A 23443-nucleotide genomic window follows, 5' to 3' on the forward strand; every position below is an offset into this window, starting at 1 on the left:
CTTCAGATTTAGCAACAGCTAAATCAGCTGCTGAACTCGGAAGAGTAGGTAAATGGAGCACTAATATACATTTTAGGTGTAGAGATGGCATACTGCCCTATAGGTGCCCTAATAACATACCTCCAAGACACTTCAAAATAGACTAACAGCGATGAAGAACAGAGATGACAAGATTGGAAGTTTGTCCCAGACCTGTTTTTCAATAAAGCTAGGATACACGTTCATTCTGTTTCATCCTGTTCCTGCAATTTACCTTAAGACAACCAAAATGACACACTTACTATGAGAGCAAGCCCTGAGGACCTATCCCCAACAGACCACATGCTTTTAACTTTACTAAATAAGCAGAGAAGGATGAGAAAGTGCAACCTGTAGCATCGTATCCTGCCTGTCCTGTCACAAATTGACCAACTCCATTAGTAGAAAATGCAGTCATATTTGTCTATTCTAGCTTGAATCCGCTGGATTACTTTAAAGCAGCTTAAACTTGATTGTTCTGACCCCTCGAAGGCTGGTCACCACAGGTCTAATACCTGGGCCCTACTTCAAGCCAGGGTCATAGCACAGGCATTTTCAGTGATATGAAGAGCAATAAAACGAAAAAGCAAATAAATGTCTCTGTCCATTGAGTGGTGACCTTGCTAAATTACAGCAGGTATCCTGAGCATCTGTTGTAGGCATTGCTGTGGCCTTCTCTTACAACAGTATCATGGGAACACATATTAGCTCTGGAGGATTTATCTTGCAAGGATCAGTGCAAGGACATTTCAATGAGAAAATGAATAATTCTTTACTCTGATTATGATGATTAATTCTGTTACATCGGCAGCCTTTGCCACAGTCAGTGACAGCAGCAGATTTCATATGGGAAAAACCTAATTCAAGAGCCAAGAACCTTAAAGGGGAATTTTGTGTGGTTAAGTAATAATATTAATAAATGACACACAAGCAGCTACAATTTTATGTATATGCAGAAGTGCACATACTTTCCATAATCCTATATAAGACTTCGTACTGATGTATAATTGTTTTGTTTGAAACATCAGCCAAGATAAAAAAACTGGCATTGTTGCTGGAATTGACCAGCCACAGATGGACTCAATTGTGGAATTTTTTGGACCACATGATGTTGAGCAGAAATTCTATCACAGGTGCCAATTTCACAAATAAGTAATCACTGTTGAACTGGCAGACATCCTACTTCCCTCACTTTGAGTTTGGTTATGCAAAAGACTAATCAAGACATCTATCAGGTACATAATTTAAGATGGATAGGTCTTTGCTAGCACATGAAACTGGATGGCCCTAGAGTTTCAATTTTTGAAGGGGATTTGGCTTCCAGACAGTGCATGGTTTCTGCTCCAGTTCTGAAGGCAAGCACTTGACATGCGCTGATCAGGTCATGTCCCTCTCTCCAGTGCAGTTTCTTCCCTCAGCTGCCATAACCAAGTCATGCTCTTTGTCAGTTTGTTTTTGTCTTGGATGTATTCCAGCTCATGTCTTTTATTCATTTGGTATGAGGCATTTAGGAGGGAACTATCAGGGCCAGGTCCCTCAATCTTTTGTTAGGCAATGCTCATTTGCCAATCCTAACATCATTAAAAATTATTCTCAATAGGCTATGCTCTGCCAACATATGACCTTTAACTGTTAAGAAACATCAGAGAAAGCACCACAAAAGTAGGTAATTCTATAATCGGTTCAGATACTTACAGATAACAAGAAATAGCTCTCTTGCATTTAAGCATGCCATTTAGAAAGCTGGAGTAACACTTCAGGTGGCTGCCCTTGTACCTTGATCTGTCTGCTGTTAAAGTTGCTATCCTTGCAACACTGCTCTACAGGAGGAGACTAAGTACTATCACTTAGATGTGTAGATTGGTAATTAGCATGTTGACTTTCAAATCACAATAACTGCAAACACTTCTGCAAGTGTCACCTCCTCAGCTCAGATGTGCTGATCACTTGCCTTGTACCAGAACATTTGCACAGAACAGTATTTGAACCCTATCAAATTTTTTATTTTTTTGTATCATGTGCAAGGAAGGGAGTTGAAGGCTAGGCACAGAAGAAACTAGTGTCTTTTTGATCTAATGAGAAATTGTCTTATAGATTTTAGTGGCAGATAGGATACACCAACGTTTTTATTGCAATAAAATTTTTTATTATCTGGGGTGCACTTGTAATGACTGCATATAGCTGCATTGATTAATATCTAATACTAAAAATGCTGGGAAGGTAATGTTCAAGTACATAGAGAGCTACATTGATCTGCCTTACCTACATAAACAAGGAAGTTATTTTAGTGTCAATTTACACTTTGTATACAACCTGCTTTCCAACTATTCAGGGGAGATCAATATTTATGACAATTCATTAGAGAATGCAGTTGACTTTTATTGTGCAGACCAAAAAAAAAACAGTCACCAACCCACCACTACATTAATTTTATGAAATCAGTTAACAAAATTACTGTAAAAAATAACTTAATTTCTGATAAGCAAATTGTCAGCCCTCCCATGTTCCGGTATTGATAGGGGAAAATGGCATTGAACCAGTATACTCAGTAACTCAAGGACAAATCCACCCTGGTTGCTTAGCGGAATAAAAATACTCCTGTTTTCTCCCCCAGTCCCAAACTCAATATTGGTTTATTAAAAAAAAAAAAAAAAAAAAAAAAAAAAATCACTTGGAGTTACTGCAGAAGTCCCACACTCTTTACTCCCTAACTTTGATATGTAAGTACCTGATAGAGCTATCCTACTGGCATGTACACAACACGAGTGAAGTACTGCTTGGCTCCTTCCAAGTGTTTTTTAGCTTGCCAGCATATGAAGCTTAATCTTCGGGTTCCTCATAATGTGCATATCCACTAGCATAGGTCCTTCCTAAATTCAAATTGCTGAATACATCTGTGGTCTCTGTATCAGATTCCTTCCCTCCCTCATCATTGTCATCTTCATCATCATCTTCTGCTTCATATTCATCATATTCATCCTCACGATCACCTGCATCTCCAGCCTTGCTGGAGGAGAGGTTCTTCCAGTAAGCATCATAACCAGAAGCTCCGTCTGCATCTTCTCCTCCAGTCTGTCGGCCAAACTTCAAAGAGCGTGCTGCAGGCAGAGAAAAATCATCACGTTCTCACCCCTCAACAGCAATTTGAGCAGAGCATCTGACATTTCTTTTCCATCCTTTTTCACTACTCAGCAAAGAGTGTACAATGTTAGGCAGCTTTTTTCTAAATCTGACTTTCAGATTTTATCCTTACTCTGACAGAACTTTTCTGCTACACATAGTCTGTCCCCCTGCAGCCAATTCTGTATAAACAGTAACTGCCCCCAGAGTATGACTTCGGTTTTAAGATAAACCCTTTGGTACTCGAGTCAAGAAAACCTGTAATTGGATGTGCTTTGCAGACATAATACATACTGTGATTTATTCAAGAGTGGTGGAGGTAGATTGTATGCATGTCATCAAATTGCACTTTAAAATTCTTTAGCCAGCTTCTTGTAGATGAAATAAAGGCCTAAGTGGTGATTTTTTGCAATTTTTCCATAACTAAAATCTCAAACTAAACAAAAGCTTTCCCTGTATTGGAATCGATTAAGGATTAAGAATGAGAGACTACTCACTCAATTCCAGATCTAGGAAACACGAAGTTTTTCCCAAAACAAATGCAGCAAAGCTTTGCAAAACAATTGAAAGTAATCAGACTTTACTCAGTGTTCCTATGCAGAAAAGTAGTCACCAATGGTATTGTATAGCTTGTTAGCTAGAGAAGCAGGCTTACTTGACATGCTCAGATCCTTTGTCTGCTGAGTTTCATGGCCACATTTAGGGCAGGGAGGCTCTTTTCCTTTTTCCTGCTTGAAAACCTTACTTCGCACATGATCGTCACAAAAACAAGCCTGTGGGGTAAAAGAATAAAAAGGCTAAATGTGTTAATCATAGAAGCATCCTCTTCAGCAAGAAGCAAGCAAAAAGTGTCTAACAGCAGCAGGATTTTCTGGTTGGGATTAAAATTTAATGAGCTGTATGTGCAGTGGAACTGGAGTCTGTGCACAGAGCAACCACTTCTGTGTTGAACATAGTTTCATGGCTTCCTGGGGAAGAAGCTGGATAAAAGTGCTGATAAACAAGTAGAGAAAGTAACATACTCAAGGACTGGATTATAGTGCTGCCCACAAGGAGCCTGGCAAACTTTGGTTTACGTTGACAAGCTTAAATAAAATACAATCAGAGATGTACGCCAGAACATAACTATGCAGTGACCTGAAGGCAAGAATTAGAGACTGAAATTTCACATGTTGAGCACCATGGTACCAGTGAAGATATCTGGAGAAAGGAACAATTTGCAATATGAAATTGATGCCATGGGAGACTGCAGGGAAACATATGTAGGGTAAGTAGAGTAAGAGCAGGCAGTGAACCAGCACCTGGAGAAATCTGGGCAATGCTGATGATGAAGCAGGTGGAACTTTTTATACAAAATTACTTCTGAGTGTGTAAAACCAAAAGCCTGACATCAACAAATTAGCCTGTGCATGGGTAAAACTGGATTAGCTGTGGAGATGATTTCTATTGGATCTAGGCTGCGGTGTTTGCTGGTCAGATCATCACTTGACTGTTTTAAAAAAAATAAAAAATAAATTGTCTTAGTTCTATGGTGGATCAAAACATATTCCAAAGCCTTGGATTCTGTTCAAGAACAAGGATTGGTTTGATTTTTTATTTTTTTTTAAATGGCCCAAACATCGTACAGCCCCAATTTAAACACAGAGGGCTGGACAAAGTGAAGATCTCCTCACCTGGCATGGGGATGCACAACATTGGCTTGTGGTTAACAAGCAAGCACAGATAGAAGCCCTTTTGTCCCTGATAAGTCTGCCCCCAGGCTTCAGAAACTAATACAAAAAGTACGAATACCTTTTTTAACAATGCAGAAGACGACATGACAAGGCTTGATACCAGCCTTGGAGGCTAAGGAGAACAAGTCTAAAATCACAGCTACGTGCAACTGTCTTTACCTTACAACGCAGGCATGAATGCTGCCCAAGCCTGTTACAGGAAACACCTGTTGGAGAAAATCAATATATAAAATTCAGTACTTGGAAACTGCATATCTGCGATGTTTTTAAGACCTTGCAAAAATATGTAATAATGTAATTGAGGCATTTATTTTTAATTCCCTGACACAACTGCACTTTGGCAACACGAATCACTCATTTTACCATACAGTATCATTTTACTAGTTTTTTTTCATGTCTAAGCCTCATTGCAATAATATAATTTGACACTAAAAGTTGAAAAGGGAAAAAAGTTTAATTCTTTCTTGAGTGTCCAAACTTTTAAAAACAGAAGTTTCAGAACCAGTTTGGTATTAAGTGATCACCTTGCTTTTCCTTTTCTCTAACTATCAAAAGAAGCGCTAGTATTTTACTGTCACTAAACAATGCCATGGCACCCTTTAATAGCATTATCTCATTTAAATGGGATGTGAGAACACTTAAAGCTTGTGAACTTCCAAGCCTAGAACAGTTGTTTTGTTCTGCATTTTCTGTCATGTCCTCTGCAAATGTACTTTATTGCATACAACTTCATATGAAAATCTGTGTGAAATAATTGTAGCTGGCACATGAGCTGTAAAGAGAAGAATCAGTGCTCAAAATGTAACTTGTCTTGAAGCTTCAAACTAGTTTCTTCACTCCACTAGAGGGAGTATAGTAAAGGCAACCACATGGGAATTGGCAGCAATGCAAAGCTGCGTGAATACCTACTCCTCAAGCAGCAGTAATACGTATTTTATCAGTTGCTGTGCAAGTACTTGTTCCTTTCCACCTTGCCTTACCCCTGTGACAAAGTCTTTGAATCTGAAGTAATAAATATCATGAGTTCTCCACATGAGCCAGACAGGCACAGGATTTAGTGCTCAGTCACATGTTTAAAGATGGAACTGGAAATGCTAATGCATATGTATTCAAACATTTCTGGAGAATCGGCACTTTAAAAAACTTCTCTCAGATAGTGGTGGAAAGTAACAATACCTTTTTCACAGCTAGAATGGGATTTAGACTACAATTGCATGACCGCATTTAAAGTTCATGTATTCTGTAAAAGTTGAGGTTTTATAATCTTGTTACCACACACTGACAGAAATCCTGCCTCTCTACCAAGACTGCACTGTGCCACAAAACATTGAACACTGTGAAAACCCTCAAAAAGCAATTTCTCTATTCAGGGTGTGACATCACATCTGTGAATTAAAAGCTTCCAACAATCACTGAAAAAACATTCTTGTGGAACAGCTGTTGCTGCTTCAGTATTGCTATGCAGCAAGATATTCTGGCAGAATAAATCAAGGGAAGCTAATCAAGGCTTAGAAAATAGCTGGCTGGGAAAAAAAGGATGGGACATGAAAAGGAGATAAGAGATTTCTAAAGACACAGACTATAACATTAAAATCAACAAGTATTCTGAATTGGGAGAAATCAGTTAGGACGAGATTAGTCAGTTCTGAAGAAAACAGTCTTATACATGATAAAGAGCACCTTGATTTTCTATAATAAGGACTGAAAATGTTATAATAGTCAAAATTAACACATACGAGTTTTTGGAAGCGACAAACACTTGTCTCGGGGGGATAAACCACATAGTAGTTAATGGTGGGTAGGAAAGAAATACTTCTACAAAAGATTATTTTAAACATGCACAATCATGGTTTGGTGATGTTTTTTTAACTTTCGTTGAAGTTTCCCTGTTTCAGCCAGAGATGTGTAGTGGACTAGCAAAGTCGGGCACGGCCATCACGTCCTCTTACAAATATCAGTTTCGGTTTTGCCCACACAAAGTTCAAAAGGATATAAAGTCTTCAGCTACCTGTTCTTTACTCAGTAAAAGTGCATTTGTATCAACATTTACTACATCTACTGACACGCATGTCCACAGCCCACTGGTCAGTGAAGAAACTAACACTGAGTTCATGCACTGGATGAACACTATTTTTGTTACTTCCTTCCATGCTCACCCTGTCCCACTGAATCAGACAATGACTGCTTCCTGAGTCACGGCCTTCCTCAGCACTTGCTGCTTTTGCAAAATCAACAGATGCTAACCCTTGACCAAAATACAGGCCATCCACAGCAATCTGGGAAAGTTTAGCCAGACTAACACAGGTGGTATATTTAGGGCAGCTGTTTTCCATGAGGAACAGGTATCTAGAAATAGCTCATTATACAGTCAGAAGAGTGGAAGAGAGCCCCTTCTTGCCTGTAGAGCTCTGTGGAGTAAAAAAGCAGCATCAGCAGTTCCAGCAGGTTTGCTGCAGTCCTGGCCACTGCCAACACTGCAACTTCAGAGGCTGCTGGCTCCTGCAAAGGCAACTTCCCATGGGTGGCCTGTAAGAACCAGGCAGGGAAACAACTGCTATGTACATCTGGCATGGAGGAAGGTCAGAGACAAAAGCTCTAGTCTAGATAACTGGGTATCAAAAGCAACCACATTGGAAACAGGCCCCCTCCTCCAGTCATGGTAAAAGTTATTTGGAAAAGGTGATGGGGAGTATTCTGGAGCATAGAGGAAGCAATTGGAGAGTCTGTTTAGCTGTGGTGAAAGGACTATGAATAACTAACTTACATTTAAATGTCTCTGCTTCCAGAACTTGGCAGCTGGCTTGATGTTCAAACTGATCATCTTCACAGAGGAAATTGTGGCAAAAAGAGCAGGCAAATATTCTGCCTCCTAAAAGATTTATCAAGGCAAAATAATCAGCAATGGGCATACCATCAAATTCTGCTCTGCAAACAATTTAGACAGTAGTTTTGACTGAAAAACAGTTCTCCCTTCTGTCACAAATGCTTCAACAAAGTCCTAAATTAGACACTGCTGTCCATTATTATAATGAAAGATAGCACGTAGGCCACAATACAAGACAGCGTAAATATAAAGAAAGTATTATGTCTAGTGCTTTTCTTCATTTTAATTTGACTATGGCACTAAGTATTTTTCTTAAATTGAATCACATCCTCTCTCACCCAGTCTCCTTTCCTCCCACTCCCTCACCTCTGATGCACACTTGAAATAAACACTTTAAAGGATTCCACAGACGGAGATCAGTATGGTTTGCTAAGCAATTGGGAATCCAAATACCTGTACTAGCGCAGATGAATGGAGTGGGAATGGCAGAAAACTGTGTGTTGACAATCTGATGCAGTGCTTAATTATGCGAAGCACTCGGCTGATAAGACAGTTAATACTTTAGATTACATAACCATGCCCAAGTTGAGCACTGTATGTTCTTGAGCAGGTCATTTACATTCCCCACTGCATAAGGTCAATTTTTAAAATGGGGAGAATGCCTTGCTTTGAACAAACATACTGCAAGGACTAATCACTGAAGATTAAAAATGCTATGTTAAGAATATAGGTACGATAACTTAAGCAATGTGAAGAGAAAAGTATCATTTAGATTTTCTCACTTTTAAGTGTGAGCAACCTACCATGGTCCCAGACACTTCTTTCGCACTCAATACATTCTGCATCTGCGAGAGGGCAGATACACGCATGTGTGCTGAGACACTTCCTCCCATGACACACCCAAGCTTCACAGAAATCACAGATTGCACCCTGCAATTACAGAAAGATATCATCTTGGGACTTCTGCAATACCAAGAAAGAGACTCTTATTCCATAAGCCTGAATGTATCCAAGTATTCATTTTCTCAGTGGGTTCATTCCAGCTGAGCGAGCAAGTATGAACTGCATCTGTATTCCTATCAAGCTGCTCCACAGTTCATGTTGTTTGTTTGATATTCACTTCTTCAGGATTAAATATAATGCAAAATAACTTTGTTTTATCCTTTTCTGTTTTTTACATTTCCTATCTTAAATCTTATGCATGAAAATTGTGTCTTCCAGCTGAAAACTGAGATCCATAAATGATAACAATGTTCTGGCAAAAATGCAATTTCAAAGACGACCTGAAAAATGCCACTAGATTTTTACAGCTGAAATCAGTCATTTGGATTTTAAAGCATGCTGTATTAGAACACAAGCTCTGTAGAGAGCAAAGATCAAATAACTAATTAGAAATAAATTAGACACTCTACCTTTCCTTTTGATTAAATTGCAAGATCTACACATAAACTATCCTTTAATTGTAGCATTTAAGAAGCCTCCTCAGCCCATACGTGAGAAACTACTACGTGCATTACATGCACACAAAACTAAGAAAACAATGATAGATCTGAATTAACTGTTGATGAAAATACTGCATTAGTGAACACATGGAATGAGTTTAGGAACTTCAGACTAGAAAGGCCAGCTGTGTTACTGAGAACAGCTGACTACCAACTGGAGGCAGAAACAGGACAGAGGTTTAGTCCATGCAGCATTTAATCCAGAGACTCATCTCATACTTTCCTTTCCAGAATGGAGTAACTAACTTGTCCTTCTAAGAACAAAAATTCAAAGGCCAGAAGCTATGACTATCTCTGCTAAGAGCCCAAATGATATTTTTTTTTTTTTTAAAAACAAAATTACCCCTAATGTCATGGAACAGATTCCTCTCTGTGATACTGATGGTCTCCGCAATACTGAGAAGATGGCAACAAAAGTCCACCGGTTTCTACAGAATGATCCTAGATTTTAATGAAGACTGGGAATTGGCTACGGGGCATGTAAGCTCCAGTGCTGTTAATGCACGTGCTTAGGGCCTGCCACCAGCACGGATCCATTAGCATCCAGGACGTGTGTCAGAGTTTGCAGGAGCTGAATCTAAAAATGCAAAATTTGGGTTTCCAGTATAAGGGAAAAATCAGTTTGTGATGGTAAGATGAGAAAAAAAAAACAAAAAACTTGGAATGGTACATGCTATCATTCCATAAATCCATTTTATCTTTTTTCAGAAAGATTTGCATAGAATAACCTCACAGTGCAAAAAAGGCTGTAATTTTATATACATACCACCATTGCTAGTCCAGTACTGTACACACCAGCATGTTTTATAACACAGTCTGAAGACTTCATCATGCATTTGGTTTTTCCTGTTTAAAAAAAAAGGCAAGCAACCAGAAGAAAACTATATGAAAGTAAGAAAAAATTAGAATGAATGTTCATATAAGAGCAGTACTTCAACCAAGCTCCTGTGCTTAATTGTAAATCCAGGTAAAAACAATGTAAGCAAATGTCTGTAACCTGCAACCCACCCTCACACCTCCCTTAGATCAAATTGATTATTGTCTGCTTTCAGCCAAAATCTCTTGCCCCAGTACTAAGATAATAAGGCAATATGTTGTCTTGCTCTACGGTTTGAGGCATTGGCAAGAATTTCAAACGTGAAAACAAACCAAAGAACAAAATTAAGGTGAAAGTCAAGCAATGACATCTTAAAAAGTTGCATTTAAAACTGCTGCTAGTTCTGTCCCACCATAAAAGCAGCATGTGCTTTGTGTAAAGCTGAGGCCCCATGAAAAAAAAAAAAACAACAAACATGTGCACCTGACGATTTAATTACTTACAGCTATTTGGATACTTGGGTTTTTGGTGGTTGTTGGGGTTCTGGGGTGTTTTTTTTAAAAACCATATAAGAGATTACTTCCTAGACAAAATAATTCCCTTTAAATGCAGGGGATGGGTGGGAGAAAAAGCCACAGTCTGCACTTAAAAGTCATCCTGACACAAGCAAGCAGTTAGGGTGACAACTTTCCCCTACTCCTTGCCTCTGACATAAATAGCTCTACCAGAAAGATCCATACTCTGTATGCAGTTATACAAGCAAAAAGAAAAAATACTGTAGTTAGCCCAGGCTACTGCAATGGAGTTTTATCACTGATTTAAGCTGTCCTGCCACAGACCCCTTTGGTGTCTCCATTATTGCCTGCTTAGAGAAACCAACAAAAGGGTGCTCCCTGCAAACCCGTTCAAGAGCTGACAAAACCAAATTCTACTCTGAAAATGTAATTAAATCCCAGTATGCAGTATCAGCAGAGTTTTGTATTAAATCACACCTCAGACACCTAATGGCACTTGGAGGGTGAGGATGGACCAGTGGTGGGCTGAGCTGGGCAATGAGAGGTGGGGGGGGTATTACTGGGTCTGGAGAACTGCAATACAGCTACCTTGCTCACATCCCTCAGGGACTTCTCTAAGAAAGATGCTGTTGGTTTACAGGGGCTGTCCCCAACGCTTGATTAAGCACCAAATAGCTCTAACAGTCTTTGTCTTGGAAAACCCTGGGACTCAATATGATTTTGTGGTTGTTATTAGAAATGCTTTTCCTCCAGAAACGTACTGCAGATTAAGATAAATTCAACACACAGGAGTCAGCTTCAGATGTGTACTATAAGACAGACAACATGTTTTCAGTATTTCACTGCATGATGACAGAAGACTTATGAAGGCTGACACACTGAAATTGCACACTAACAGCTTGGCTTCCAGAAATGCTCAGTATCTGCAGGTCCCAACAAAGGCACTGGAAGCTGCAGATGTCAGCAGCTCTGAGAGTCAAAGTACAAAACAGCCAAATTGCTTAATGAAAAATTGAAAATCTGCAAGGACGTGTTGAAACAGTAAAACAACAAAAGTCACCTCAAAATATGAAACGATTATCAACACCCCCTGCAAGCAAGCAGCTGTTTAAAAAAAAAAAAAAAAAAAGGCATTTTAGCCTGATTCAGAGCAGAGTTCTGTCACTAAGAGTCCTTCTCTTCTGATTTCAAAGCATCAGCCCTCTAGCACATATAAATATGAGCAGCATATTACATTACAAAACCATGCAAGGTGAATAATGTATTGTTGCTTTAATTGATATTAAACTGATCAGAAATTACATCACCCCTAAAAATCAGTATTTATTGGCGCCTTGCTGGCAATCAGAGCGTTTTTAACTTTGCTGCTGTTATGAAACAATACTCCACACATTCAATCTAGGGAAATAGTCAGGTGTTCTCAATCCTAAAAGGCAGTGAGACAAGTTCTTCTGAAGATCAAATACTGAAGACAAGGCCATGACCCAGACTTGGAAACCTCTGCTGGTCAGAGGCATACGCATTAGTGCATGATCAAGTAATATCTCTTCTCAAGGAGGATATTCATTGCAGATTTAAAAGAACCTGCTCCAAAAATTACAAAGGTACTTTAAGACAAAGGTAGTCTAACTGCTGAGAGTTTAACACCACAAATGGAACTGAGGATAGCATGTTTTTGTTCATTATTTCTACTTACCACATTGTGCACAAATGGGTAATTTTTGAACAGAGTTACAGAAGTAGCAAAAAGCTCTATTCTTCTGTCGTCTAGGTACATGGAGAGAAAAAAAAAACAAACAGAAAGCAAGCATTAAAAAAAAAAACCCTGTAAAATGTTTGAAACCAATTAATATTAAACTACTGGTTTTAGAAGGTGAAAAATACTTACCTTTGGCACTTATCACATTCCTAAAGAGAAGAAATAAAATACCAGTAATTATTTTTATTCTAGGTAAAATATACAAAATTTACAGACCCCACAGGGACTCTGAATTAGGTTCTGATTAGGAATCAAACTTTTTATTCAAGCATTATACCTCTGATGCAAATCTAACTTAATATAAAGGAAGGATGGTAGGAAGAATGACATTCCAGTGGCATTAAATACAGTCAATGTATTATCACTGGTTTTACATAATTCAAAATCAAGTATTGTAGTATAAAATACTTCAGGTTATTTTACCATTGAAGCATTACAAGGATGTTTGGCTAAATCTATGTTGGCTCTTGAAGCCCTTATCTGCTTTTCACGTTCACGACGGTTCTCAGCTTTCTTACGAGCACCAGTCTTCTTTTTAGGCATTTTTCACTATCTGTGGGAGGGAAAAAAAAATGTTATGTAATGAATGCACACAAAACTATGTATGTAAATATATGGATACACATGATACATCCAGCACTAAAACTGGATCTTGGAGTTTCCATGTTAACTGTGCTTCATCTCCACTAACTTCCTTTTCTGAAAGTTTCTTTTCAAATGTAGAATAAGGGACCCTTAGGAAGAGTCATGTGATGAACCGTGAAGAATCTTGTGATCTGGAAAGGACTTTGCTGTCTTAAACTTTTCACTTAAGATAGAAGTTAAGATAAAGATAGTTAAGTGTTTTGCCTTAAAAAACCCAAACCCACTGTTTTGTAGGTTTGTGATGGGCCTCTGGTTTTTGTTTGCCTTGTCTATTTAACAAGGGCAATATTCAGCTCATTTTCGCTTCTCTCTCTTCCCATGCTCACTAACTACTTCAATCAGTTAAAAAGCATTCTTCAGGTAAGCGAATCATGGCATACTGCAAAAATGCAAATTTCACACTTCATGAAGGCTTAGAAAACAAACTGTCGTTATATAGATTTAAGAGCTATGACAAAGGAATGTTTGTACTGCTTACTTATCATTCTAGCACATTAGCATTAATGGAAGAGATGAGCATGCATTGCTTTGAAGGCACCACTGTTTCCCAAGAAGGGTTTATGATAATTTAATTCCATCTGGTTCAACACGTGTGTCTATTTTAACATTCTAGGAGGGAACCAATGCAATACAGTGGTGAGACCATCAGGCGATCAATCAGACCACTGCTCTCTTGTCATGTCCACAATGAACTGTGCAGTACTCATATATGCTTAGTTTACTCTGTGTTTATAATACATTAGGCAAGTATTATCCTGACTTCATGAAATGGACAACTGAGAGATTAAAGGCATGGTCTGACATTAGAATTTCTCTCATCAACACAGGCACTCGAGATAGACATCATTCCTTATGCTCCATCTTTATCAACCCCTCATTTCTGCTCATGTAACTGTTCTTGGTGTCACATTCTAAACCAGATACAGGTTAAAAACAAAACCAAAACACCCAAACCAACAAGCACCCCCAAGGCCCAGATCAGCACAATTTAATGGGGGATGACAGTGAAAGGGGCAGCAGGGATATATGCTTAGCAACCATGGGAATAAGAAAGCAGCTAAGGAACAGGCAAGGACCTCTCCACTGACAAAAAAATTGCCTTATTAAACATAGTTCTAAAAAAACACTTCCAACTCCATGGCCCAGGTGGACACACTGCTTCATGCTGTAGCTGCCAAACCATGCTTCCTTGCAGATGACAAGATGGCTGAATTTTTGGAAGTGTTTAGCTCTTATTTTGGTACCTCAAAACAGGGCTTCTGTTTTGAAAATCTGGCCTCTCTAGCAAGTTGCCCCAACGTATTTTGCACTGTACAACTCCCCACAGTTCTTTTAGCTACAAGTACACCTAACAGCGCTCCTTGCTCTGCCTCCGATTTCTGTAACTGCAGAAATATACTTTCAAACAATTGATAACTGAGACACAAGTGTCATCTTAAAATCTCAATCTCTACTTACGGAATTTGAAGAAAATCACTACAGACTTTGGGGATTGGCAGAAACCGGCCCACATGATGGAACAGCTCTGCCCAGGTGTTGTGGTTTAACCCCAGCCAGCAACTAAGCCCCACACAGCCACTCGCTCATTCCTCCCCAGTGGGATGGGAGAGAGAATGGGAAAAGTAAAAGTGAGAAAACTCGTGGGCTGAGATAAAGACAGTTTAATAGGTAAAGCAAAAGCTGTGCACACAAGCAAAGCAAAACAAGGAATTCATTCACCACTTCCCATTGGCAGGCAGGTGTTCAGCCATCTCCAGGAAAGCAGGGCTCCATCACGGTTACTTGGGAAGACAAACGCCATCACTCCAAATGTCCCCCGCCTCCTTCTTCTTTCCCCAGCTTTATATGCTGAACATGACGTCATATGGTCTGCAATATCCCTTGAGTCAGTTGGGGTCAGCTGTCCTGGCTGTGTCCCCTCCCAAATCCTTGTGCCCCCCCAGCCTGCTCGCTGGTGGGGTGGGGTGAGGAGCAGAAAAGCCCTTGGCTCTGTGTAAGCACTGCTCAGCAATAACTAAAACATGCCTGTGTTATCAGCACTGTTTCCAGCACAAATCCAAAACACAGCCCCATACCAGCTACTATGAAGAAAAGTAACTCTACGCCAGCCCAAACCAGCACACCAGGCAAGGTTCCACTGATTCCAGTAAGTCTATCGGTGGCTACCAGGGCCACTGAGGAAATGGGAGGTACCTGCTCTCCCCAGCCTCATCCCTAACTCCAAGCAGACATGTAGACATGCATGCTGGCATCTGTAAGGAGAGCTGCAGCATTGGCAGGCAGTGAATTGTAGCAGCTTAAACTTGGAAGAAAAATTAGTGTCTTCGTTCAAAAGGTCTTATAAAATAAACCCAACAATTCCAACTTTCCCAAATGAAGAAATATATTGTACTGACCAAATACTAAAATCTGTTTTTCATAGCACACATAAATCAGTTTTCTCACCCTGTAGCATTTTGCACCATGTTTAAATTGTATTAGTGTCATATTTTGTAGTCAAAATCGTATTGCTGAGCTGCCTGCTGGCAACTGTCATTATTCTAAAGCATGACATTTCTGACACTGGGAGTCCGATATGAGGTTGCGCACTAATTTTCAAACTGCTTAAATGCTGATTTAACAACAGAATCTAATGGTTAGTATTTATACCTTGACTTCTTCACGTTACCTCATAATCAAAAGCACGAAAATGACAAACTGCTTTCATGAAACACACTGTCTCAACGACTACTGAGGACACAGATTATGAGAAATCTTTAAGATGGTAGTTTTTAGAAAGTTGCACTAAACTAAATAACAACAAAACTGCAATGTCAGGTCATTTTAACAAAGCTATCAAGTCAGTCCAGGCTTTCAGACACCACCCAACAAGTAACAACATCCTACAGATCAGTATTCTGTCACTCTTTTCCTCTAAGCTTCCACTTAAGATATTTGTTGTCTTTGCCGAGTTCTAAATTTTTAGGGAACTTACCATCTTTAAATGTTCTGTCTACAGCTTAATAGTGTTATGATGCCAGAAATTATGATAGCAAAAACTTTGTTTACCTGCAATTCCTTTCAAATCAGAGTATCGCACCTTTTAAAAGCACTAATCAGTATTTAAAATGCCTCTGCAGTATGTTCCACCTCCACTTTTGGCAACACTTCTGTAATCCGAGGCTGATGGAAGACCCAAAAATGTGTTTAGGCACCACAACACTGTTACCAAATGCTCAGACAGCAAAGACCCAGTGGTATCTGTCTGCAGTCCAGCTCTCCTGGATGGTGCATGGGACAGAAAAGCGCCTCTGGAGGACCTAAAACAAGAGGTGGAGTTACCAAGGAAATGCCTACAGTGAGCCACTCACTTAAGATCTACCTGCCAGAAAGACAGCGTCAATCTTTTGCTTAAACAGAGTCTTTTTGCTGAAGGCAGAGACTTACAGCCATGCTAGCACCCTCCTTTTCATCTACGATGCTGTTGTAAGAGAACTTGCCCAGGACACAGTAGGTCCATGCCTAGTTCCCTCCTCGGCCCCGGAAGGTATGACCTTGCTGCCCTACAGAGCGTCTGAGCTCCCGAACTGGGAGCAGTTCTGCATATGGGGTTTTTCTCCATTTGAAGTTTTCTACTCGGGAGCAAAATGCTCCAGAGTGACTGGGTCGGAGCAGCAGCAGGAGCGAGCGTGACTTTCCAGCTTAATGGCTGATGCTGTGGCACAGAAAGCACAGAGTTCAGATATCGGGAGGCTGTGTATGAAGTGAGCAGTAGTTCAAAGGAAAAGCCCTAAAATATGTTGTGCGAGTACTGGGTCTCCAGCACTGTGTGGTTCATTCTGTAAAAGTTTCACCTGCTGTTCCTCAAGTGCTGCATTATTTGGTAAGGTAAACACAGGCAAAGACAGCAGAGTTCCCACCACAGCTCCAAAGACTGCTTGTGTATTTTAACCGATGGTTGCACTACGTAAAACACATAAAAAGTGTCTGGCATCTAAATTCTGTTGAGGTTGTACCACGCCTATGCTGTCTTTTCCCCTCTTGAAGATTGTCCTTGATGAGGTCCCAAAGACACACACTAAGTTTGCAGCAGACAGGAAAGCAGATTGCACCAACAGATTTCTGGATCTTCTGTGTTAAGCATGACATTCCCTTGTGTCGTATTATCTTGTCTTATGTGATACGCTAACCACCCTGCTGTCACAAATATAATGAACAGCTGTAAGAAGCTATTCATTTGGGGGGCAGGGGAACCGTCGGGTTACTCTTGTCATGCCACGCAAATACTAAGACCCAAAAGAGGCTTTCCATATTTCAAGACTTCTTGTATTTGACCATCAAATAGCTTCTACCTTATGCATATTCATCAAAAGAGGAATCACGGTAAATTTCCTGGGTCACATCTGATGCCACTCAGAATTCAACAAAATCCGTTTTACCACTTTGCAAGCGTTATACGAGACTACAATATTAAAAAAAAACAAAACCAACCAAACCTTAGTAGCAGTATGTCGTACTTATGCCGTTCCAGTCCGTGATTCCTTCTAACAACGAAATAATTTCCAAGGCACTGCGATTTCAGCGACTTACCCCACTTTTTAGCAACACGGTGACCGACAGCACTCTGCCGCCGCAGCGCCTGGGGGCTGCTGTGCTGCCGTGAGGGCCCACGCGTGAGGAGGTTTCCTCAGGCACCTCTCTGCCCGATCCCCTCCTCTGGAAACGCACCTCGTTCCCGGTGGGATCGCCGGCTGGACAACCCCCCCCGGGTAACGGCTGTTCCCCCCCCCCCCCAGTAACGGCTGCCGAGCGTGAGGCCGACGCGCCCTCACGACCCGGTTTCAGGCTGTTAGGCGGAACGCCAAGAGCAGGCTAGCTTTTCGGAAAACGCACGTATTCAGTATTTTACCTTATTTTTAGTTGTTTGTTTTTTTTTTTTTTTTTTAACCTAGGCCCCCAAACCGTGTCGTGACACGTTTCCAACCTGGATCGCCGTGTTCTGTATTTCTCGGCACTTTATGCCCCAGGAAGCCAGCGACCGCTTCGCTTGCTCAAACGGGAAAGCGGCGGGGGGGACCGGGACCGGGACCGGGACCACCGCCGGGACCGCTGCCACCGCCCCCCGCGCCCACCTGCCTGCCGTGCGGAAGCCGGAAGCGGCACGGCGCGGTGCGCTGCCCGCCCGGCCCCGCGCGGCCAGGCGGGAAGGTTCCGAGGGCGGCCGGTGGGGCCGCGGGCGGGCGGGCCGGCCCCCTCAGGCCCCCGTTACCCGGCGGGCAGCCGCCCTCTCCCGTCCTTCCCGTCCCGGTGCAGTGCTGGGTAGGTGAGGCCGAAGGGGCACAAGCGGGAAGTAAGCAGAGCTGGGGGGCTCAGGGAGCCGGGAAGGCCCGCGGCTCTGTCTGACTGGAGTTCGGAAGAGAAACTAGTGTCAGAATGGCAAGTCTGCCCTTTCCCCTCACGGAATCGCAGTGTCCGCGCGTTGGACCTCGAATGGTTGGGAACCAGGAAAGGGCAGGGTTTCCACGCCACAGAGGAAGGTGTTGCCAGAGTTTTGGAAGGAGACGTCGTAAAAAATGGTAAATGTACGGATACCAAAGAGGGCACCCTTAGGCAGGAGCAGCTAGCACCTGCATCTTGTGTACTACTAAGCACTTGGTGTTACAATGCAAACTGGGTTTGCATGCATCTTTTTGGGTTAAAAAAAGAAAAACGCTAAAACTGTTATCTCCACATGAATATCTGTGTCCTGAAGAAAAATAATAATAAAAAAACCCCTCTTTTGATGTTATTTTGGGGGTCCTAATTAACATAATCTTTCTCCTCACTTAAAATATGCTGTCAGTTTCACTGTGGTTGGGAAATCATTGAAAAAGGGTTTGTAAACCGTTTGCACGAATGTTACTGTTCAGTGGGTGTTCCATCCTCAAATTTTGTTTGCGTTCCTGGCGATTGCCCCACAACTTTCACTTGACAGAGTGCTAGGGCATAGTAACAATTAGTTGTGACTGTAATTGATTAGGGTTGGCACCTGAAAAGTTATGCCTGAAATCTTTCATCAGTGGCTCTATCTGCTTTCAGAATAAAGTATTGTTTAATCTTAATGGTAGGAATACAACGTTTTAAAAAGGGAAATAATATCTGTACCATAAAAAAAAACCTGTACTCGGCTCTGGCTCCCAAGGTTATGCAAGTCATGCTTTGTCACAGATTAACTTGCCTTTCAGAAGGAGAGCTCAGTCTGTTTCTCAGCAATTTCTGCTCATTTCCCAACTCGGCCGCCTAGAAGTCTGTAACCTAGTGGTGCTTGCTTGAGTTCTGCGAGAGCTGTGAGCTCTGGAGTTTGGTTTTGGTTGGCACGCATGAAAGATACTACGTGAGGTGTGAAGGGGTATGAAGTATGCGGTGAAGACAGCTGTATGGACTTGCTTCTCCCTTTTCTTTGTATGTACAATGAGCCCTTGCTTAACTCCTCATAAATGGCATACAACACAAGTAGAAATGTAAGGATGTCTTTGATTTATTTTAACATCAAAAGTTCTTCCTACAGGTATATTTATTGCTCTGTGCATATTGCCTAGAAAACCCTTTGTGAAAATTCATTAGATGATGTATCGTATAGATGTTTAAATGAAGATGAGCGCAAGGATCGTGGAGCAGTTACATTCCAGTGTATTTCATAGTCTTTTGCCTAGGAGGGGTTTGATACATATTTCATATAAATAAGTCCTAGGGCACTGTTTTATTTCTTGTGTGCTTTGATCATCCAGTCAGTCAGGTGGGGCAGTTGTATTGCTTCACGTTGTACTTGGTAATGCACTTCTTACTGAAAGCTGGCTGCTAGTTATGGAATGTGATTTTGGCTTAATGAGAGAGGCAGGTATTTGCTGGCCACCATTGCCTTTCCAGGAAGACTCTTTCTAACTTTTGTGAGGCCAGGGTTCTATCTCCCACAATGAACAGTTTGCTTGTCGTGCTTTTTCTTCAAGATGAAATCTTCACACCCGGTTAGTGGGATGCACAAAAAACAGCATTATTGTTTAAGACAAACATTCATGACAATCACTTAACTGGACATTTCTCCTTTGTAAAAAAGCATGTAGAGAAGTCATTTTAAACTGTTGTCAGTAGCCATGGCTACATGCTATTTAACCAACAACCTAAGTAGAAAATACAATCTTTTGTGAGACCTTAGAGCTTTTTTGTGTCATTCTCATTTTTCTTAATGAATGCCATTAATCATTAATATTCTTTTATTCTGGTTGTGACCATTCTAGTCTGGTTTAGGCAGCCATGAATGCAAGAACACGATGAGAATAAATGATACAACATTGGAAAAAAATACTAACAGAAAGTTTTAATCTATTTTAGAATGATTATCCTAGTCGGCTAATTTACTTTAATGAATGAATGGAGCCGTTGAAGAAAGAACTCTCATACATCCACAGATGTGACGCTTATCCTCTCATTTGAATGTGCATTTTTACATAAACAAACACATGAGTGAAAAAGAGGGAACAATCTAGAAAAGTTCCAAGGAGACAGGCAGACACTAAGATTTTTATCTTAGTCTCACTTAAATGGTTTTTAAGCAGTTATTTTATTTTATCCTGTGAAACTCTATCTGCCTCGATTGTGTTCCAGAAACCACCTCTAGATGGCAGGAGTTAGTCACTTCACTCATGAACAGTAAAATACCTTATTTTCAGAACCGGTAAAGCGGCCTAGGGCTGTAATACAAGTGAATTAAAAAAAAAAATTAGATAAGAATAGCCAATTTAGAGCTTGCAGAATTTCCATTAGCAATACTGGACTACTCTCTGGGGAACTATTGCAGACTATTGTTGTTTCAAAGATACATGCCGAAAGTAGTGAGAGTCACCCTCGTTGTTAAAGGCGTTTTCAGTAACCTTTGAAAGAGAAGCCATGGAAGGACTGTGTGTGTGTGTGTGTCTCTGAACTATCATCATTGCATATTACCTTACAGAGAATCGGAACTGTCATGTTTTTGCTTAATGGCCACTGTCTGTCTAGCTGAGAAAACAGGACAAGACTCTGTGAGGGTCTCCCTACATTGCTTGACAGAGTTATTTGTCTAGTCAAGAGTTTGCGTGACAGCACAAATATTGGTGACTGTCTTAACCCTAAGCTGTGCTACCTGCTGAGTAAAAGCTGTACACTAGAGAGAACTGGCAGTGAAAGTCACTTTTGTAAACTAAATGATGCAGTGACAGCATAGCCATCTTGGTTGGTATTTACACATTAAAGGCATACCCTGCAGCATACATTGTTTTTCACTCCTCCTTTTACTCTGCTACACTGCCATGCATCTCATAAAGTTAGTTTCACCTATGCAAAGGGCCACAGGATGCTAATAAATCAGAATCCCTCCAAAATAAATTACTGTCCAGGGTACAGAGCAAGAACATTTTGGGCACTCTATTTCCACCTCGGTGCCTTTTTCGTTCACTTTTTGGAGTCATGTGGCAGGGCAGAGCAGTAGCACTGTGGATTACTGACTGCTGATCAGATACACATTTTTATGGCAGTAAATTCACAAACATTTTGAGTGGGAATAATTCAGAGAAAAGAAGTGTTGGGAACAGTTGTCTGAGGGAAGGTGGGGGTTGCTTTTTCCAGTGACAAAGCTGAGTAGTACCATTGCAGGAGAGTACCAGCTCATGTGGACACTAACCATCTTCAGAATTGCCCTGCTCACTTCTTCATCTGCTCATCTCATGGAAATTCTTCCTTTCCAGTGAGGACACGTTTCATGGATGAACATTTATTTATTCCTTAAGCTACTCAAGTAATAACAAAGGATTCATGCCATCTCACTTTTACTATTGAAAATTACTGAGATCAGAAAGGAAAACCAGGAAATTAGGTGTGTGCACAGCCTCTGTCAGAATGGCAATATTCTGGGACAGGTAGGACCTTCATATGCAGTGACACTGGACTGTGCTGGATGACAATGAAACATTTTTGCTGCCTTTTGCTGTAGCATCTCAGTCTCTTTAGAGATACAATAAAGTGTGTTAACTATCAAACTGAAATAAATACTGACCTGAGTTGTTGTAATTTACTTTTAATTTAATACACTGCAATTTCTTTTTCTCTAAATAACATGCTTGTTCTGATCTAATTAAGCCCCTATTACCTACCTACCTATTACCATAATTATCTTCATTATTGCAATGTCTCCTTGCAGCATTCAATATGTTTGCCTCCCTGTGGGTTGCATTGTAAAGTGGGTGCAGCATATACCTTTCTAACTGACCTTTGAAACAGCATACATCAAATTTAATTTGTTTTTAAATCCTGGCCTTGCAGCAACTGACCTTAAAAGTCATGTCAATATTTGTTTGATGTAAGATAATTTTGTCTGTAGACATTTATCCTTGCTGATTTAACTACATAAAAAGGGAAACAAAGAAAAGAACTTGAGGCAAAAATCTTTACTGATGTCTACTGAATTGGTATGTTCAAATGTAACATTTTAAAATAGGCCTTCTTAAATTAGGTGTTGGAAAGATTTTTTGTGTGCATGTTTTCTTTTCCCCCTGCTATTATAACTGATGCTTACAATCATTAATCTTAGCCCTGGAGAATTATTCCCCAAGAAATTTCTAAATGGTTATTTTGTCTGGTCAATGTTTGTGAAATGTATCAAAAGAGAAGAGAAAAAAAAAGAGATACAAGAAAAAGAGATAATTTGCTGTTAAGTGATTAGAGTCCCAATTCAGGGAGCCCACTGAGCTGTCAACTTCTTTATTAAAAACTGTTAATCTTTCCTATGATATTCAAACTGTATATTTTCACATTTCTTCCATGACTTCAACAAAGAACTGAACAGCATTTTATCATGGTAGTTTATTGGGGCTTTTTTGTTTTGTTTTTAAAGATGAAAGACATGCAGTAAAGCTAATGCTGGGATTTCTGTAACGCGCTTAATGCGGTATCATATGTTAATTATCATATGTTAATTAAGATTGCTGAGGTGAGGGGATAGTGCAAGACTAATGGGTTACTCATTTTCTAACAAAAGGGGTAAGCAATAATTATTTGTGATGGAAAAAGAACTTGTTGGCTGGTAGCAAGTTATTAGTATTGTTTTTCCGTGATGAGATTGTAATGTCATAAACTATCTTGTTTCTCTTCCCTCTGACCCCATCGAAAGGTTGGCACATGGTGATAAATTTGCTGCATATGTGACACTGGGAGGCTTTGTGTGTGAAGAAGAAGAGGGAGATATGTGATAGAAATAAACAGGAGCACCTGTGTGATGGAAATGGAAAAAGTAAAAAAAAAAAAAAAATCAAAGTCAGACAGCGAATGACTGATGACAAGAATTTCTCGCACAGTGCTGAAGGCTTGTCAGGTGGAAGTGACAGGGGAGAATGAAAAATGTGAATGTTTTAATTACTTGCAGGATAGGAGATTAACTCACCTAAACTTCAGCTGTGTAATGATGAGCTCTGGGTCTAAGCTTGTTGTCTGGCCTCTCCCTCTAATCAACAGATAGAGATGGGCA

The 23443-nt window shown here is 40.4% G+C and overlaps 2 protein-coding genes across 10 annotated transcripts; one reads left to right on the forward strand and one right to left on the reverse strand.

Moving 5' to 3' along the window:
• Positions 1 to 2376: 2376 nt before the first annotated feature.
• Positions 2377 to 18036, reverse strand: ZNF330 (zinc finger protein 330). Of its 9 annotated transcripts, none has more exons than XM_030013135.1 (11): positions 17897 to 18036; positions 15982 to 16232; positions 12712 to 12841; positions 12418 to 12437; positions 12226 to 12296; positions 9964 to 10043; positions 8499 to 8625; positions 7636 to 7740; positions 5031 to 5077; positions 3794 to 3911; positions 2377 to 3116 (listed from the first exon to the last, which is right to left on the reverse strand). In XM_030013135.1, exons 3-11 carry the CDS (start codon positions 12829 to 12831, stop codon positions 2839 to 2841), a joined length of 966 nt encoding a protein of 321 aa, XP_029868995.1. In that variant the 5' UTR covers positions 12832 to 12841; positions 15982 to 16232; positions 17897 to 18036; the 3' UTR covers positions 2377 to 2838. The 9 variants fall into 9 exon arrangements, with proteins under 9 accessions (XP_029868995.1, XP_040979062.1, XP_029868967.1 ...); XM_041123128.1 differs by having other exon boundaries at positions 16013 to 16232; positions 17861 to 18031; XM_030013107.2 differs by having other exon boundaries at positions 17861 to 18031.
• On the forward strand, positions 17432 to 23346 carry LOC115343996. The gene is made up of 4 exons (XM_030020688.1): positions 17432 to 17563; positions 17865 to 18219; positions 18374 to 18488; positions 23090 to 23346. The coding sequence occupies exons 1-4, from the start codon at positions 17432 to 17434 to the stop codon at positions 23166 to 23168; spliced, it is 681 nt and encodes a 226-aa protein (XP_029876548.1). The 3' UTR covers positions 23169 to 23346.
• The last annotated feature ends 97 nt before the right edge of the window (positions 23347 to 23443 follow it).

This window comes from Aquila chrysaetos, chromosome 1 (assembly GCF_900496995.4).
Source record: "Aquila chrysaetos chrysaetos chromosome 1, bAquChr1.4, whole genome shotgun sequence".
In the NCBI taxonomy this organism is placed as follows: Eukaryota; Metazoa; Chordata; class Aves; order Accipitriformes; family Accipitridae; genus Aquila; species Aquila chrysaetos.

Coding starts and splice junctions, on each gene's coding strand:
- LOC115343996 (XM_030020688.1), top strand. CDS start 17,432: ATGCCGTTCCAGTCCGTGATTCCTTCTAACAACGAAATAATTTCCAAG. Junction 17,564..17,864: donor CGCAGCGCCTGGGGGCTGCT/GTGCTGCCGTGA, acceptor TTTTTAACCTAG/GCCCCCAAACCGTGTCGTGA. Junction 18,489..23,089: donor AGGAGACGTCGTAAAAAATG/GTAAATGTACGG, acceptor CCCCATCGAAAG/GTTGGCACATGGTGATAAAT.
- ZNF330 (XM_030013135.1), bottom strand. CDS start 12,831: ATGCCTAAAAAGAAGACTGGTGCTCGTAAGAAAGCTGAGAACCGTCGT. Junction 12,438..12,711: donor ATCCTTGTAATGCTTCAATG/GTAAAATAACCT, acceptor TCTTCTCTTTAG/GAATGTGATAAGTGCCAAAG. Junction 10,044..12,225: donor ACCCATTTGTGCACAATGTG/GTAAGTAGAAAT, acceptor TTTTTTAAACAG/GAAAAACCAAATGCATGATG.